The following is a 2,537-nucleotide window of genomic DNA, read 5'->3' as shown; positions in this document are numbered from 1 at the left end:
AAAAAAAAAAAAAAAAGTTATATCAAAATGAAAATATGGCCAAAAAAAAAGCACTATGAAAACATTTGGCCCAGGCAGGCAGGCAACCCAGGTTCTAGTCCTGGCTTCTCTACTACCTTGCCAGATGACCTTGGCCTGCTCACTGTCCTCCCTTACTATGTTTGTCTAAGGCTTAAAGGGTCTGAGCTATCTTGAAAGTCTGATTCAACTCAAAAACACGTTGATTCCCTACAATATCCAATATCAAAACGAACTACTGGATGCGGATTTTGAAGGTGTTTCTTCTGAGCACCTTTTTTATTTTCTATTTTATGATGTACCCAAAAATTAGAAATAAAAAGAACTCCTCTTGAGCTTCTACAGAAGAACTATAGAGGAAGGAAATATCTGAACACAGGACAACTACAGAGTGGCAATATGCTAGTGAAATACAAGGAGGGATTGGGCAAGAAATAAATTTACCCATGAAACTTTCTGCTGATTCTAAGCACAGCTAGCAACAACCATCAAGGTTGAAGCAAAAAAATAAATAAAGTAGAACCTCCATAAGTTGACCACACAAGGGACTGTAACAAACTGCTCAACATGCCTAGGAACTAGGCCTCATACGGACATGTGGTGCATGTTCCATCTATGAAAATTAAGTCAACCTAAGGAGGTGGTTAGTGTAGGCAGGTGGTTGACTTGACTATGGTGGTTCTATTGCAATTATGCATCAAATTAAACCAAAAATAAATGAAGATCAAGGGTCTTTTTAGTATAAACTTTGGTACAAAAGATCTTCAAATATGAGGCTTTTTTTTTTTTAATTTCAGAGACTGCTCTCCATGAATTTCCTTACAGGGACACGAAAAAGTCCACCCATCCATACTGTACCTTAACGATAATCCCATATGGAAATCCCTTAATGTCTACAAAACTATTGGAGATATTTGCCAGTGAAAACTCAATTCCATTCATTGGTAGGGGTATTACACCCATTCTATGGATGCCATTAACTGAGGATGGAGGAAACTAAAAAGCAAGTCCAGCCCTGATACTTGGTGCTGGAGCTAGTCTCCTGATGTGTACAGGAAGGACCCTCTGCAGGAGGTCACCCTGCCTTCCTGTCCTCTGGAGAGCCTAGTCAAAACCCTCCGAGGAACCTGCACTGGGGGAGGAACCTGCACTGGGTGGTAGCACCTAGTGACCCTCTCTGTGCTGAGGGTTGCACAGCCCCCAGGCCTAGGTCCCTTTTCCTCCTGCCTGCTGGACTGCATTGCTGCCCCAGGGTGATGTTTCTGCTCTTAGACAATCCTGTATTTGTGCTTGAGAAGTTTTTCCTGAAACCAGTTTCCATCCCCACTCAATAACTCACTTCCTTAGATCTAGGATCTGTGTAAAACAAGCAAGATGTTCATTAGAAAAATGCACAGGTCATCATCAGGCCACTTTCCGCTGCGGGCTCAAGACCCTCACAGGCTCACAGAAGACTGCGAGGAGGAATCCACTTGCTCAGCTCCCAGGGCTCGGGCTGGGCGATTCCCCTCTTTCACTTCTCTCCCTCAGTTCCCTATCTGTAAAATTGTAATGCCCCCCAACTGCCCTGCCTCACCCCCATGGAAATGCCAGGAAGAGAAAAGGTCCGTCACCAAAACGCCAGGCACAGCATTATCGCAAAAGTAAAGCAAGGAAAAAGGGCGGTGGGAGGGGGACTCCGGCAACCACAAAGCAGGGATTAAACACCCATGAAAGCCAGCACCTTCTCCGGGAAGATGACGGCTGCCTTGGGAAACGCCTGCCAGTGGCCTTTTGCCGGGGCTGGGAGCTTTCCCCAGAAGCAGCGCCCTCGGCCCGGAGGTCCCGCGCCTCGCCCAGCGCCCAGCCCTGCCCTGGAGCCCCCGGGCCGCCGCCTCGCTGCCCTTCGGCCCGGCCCCTCGAGCCCCTGCAGGCCGGGTCGGAGGTTGGCCGCGGCTTGGCCAGGCCGCCTCGCTCGGCGTCCCGAGCCCTCCGCAAACACGCCCCCTTCGGCCGCCTCTGGCAGTGAGCCGGGCCCGCGCTGGCCAGATGTGACCAGCTCCGGGAAGAGCTGGGCCAGAGACGGCCTGGAGCCCTCGCAGGGGCTTCCGTGGGGAGGTTAGGGGCACCTCAGGGCTCCGGATCCCGCCGCCCTCCCTGGTACTGGGCAGCCGGGGAAGGGGCTCGTTCACCGTCGTCGGAGGCCGGCGGGGGTCCACGTAATCCCCCTCCAGGAGGCGGCTCCGAGGTTTCGGACCCCTCGCCACCTTCCCCGAACCCCCAGGCGGGATATACTCGGCAGGTGCAGGAGATGCCTGTCCCGCCCCCACGCTCCTACCACCCCACGCCCGGGCCCACCGGGCGGCTTACCTGGCCCCGGCGCAACACCAGCAGCAACAGCGGCAGCGCCCAGCGCAGCCCCGGTGAGCGCGGAGGCAGCCGCGCCTCCCGCGCCGCAGGCTTCATGCCCCGCGCGCCCTGGAACGTGCCCGGAACGCGCGAATCGGGCCCCGCCGTGCGGCGGAGCCCGGGCACCGTGG

At 53.9% G+C, this 2,537-nt stretch overlaps 1 protein-coding gene across 2 annotated transcripts in view; it reads right to left on the bottom strand.

Moving 5' to 3' along the window:
• Nucleotides 1-2,531, bottom strand: part of PTPRJ (protein tyrosine phosphatase, receptor type J) — a 171,384-nt gene extending 168,853 nt beyond the window's left edge. For both annotated transcript variants that reach the window (XM_023509723.1, XM_023509726.1), the window contains exon 1: nucleotides 2,368-2,531. In XM_023509723.1, the coding sequence (XP_023365491.1) occupies nucleotides 2,368-2,463 (96 nt within the window). In that variant the 5' untranslated portion in view covers nucleotides 2,464-2,531. The remainder of the gene's footprint in view (nucleotides 1-2,367) is intronic.
• Between the last annotated feature and the right edge of the window lie 6 nt (nucleotides 2,532-2,537).

This window comes from Otolemur garnettii, unplaced genomic scaffold (genome assembly GCF_000181295.1).
Source record: "Otolemur garnettii isolate 467f Iridium unplaced genomic scaffold, OtoGar3 scaffold00001, whole genome shotgun sequence".
Classification (NCBI taxonomy): domain Eukaryota; kingdom Metazoa; phylum Chordata; class Mammalia; order Primates; family Galagidae; genus Otolemur; species Otolemur garnettii.
This window is presented reverse-complemented; position numbering and strand designations above follow the sequence as displayed.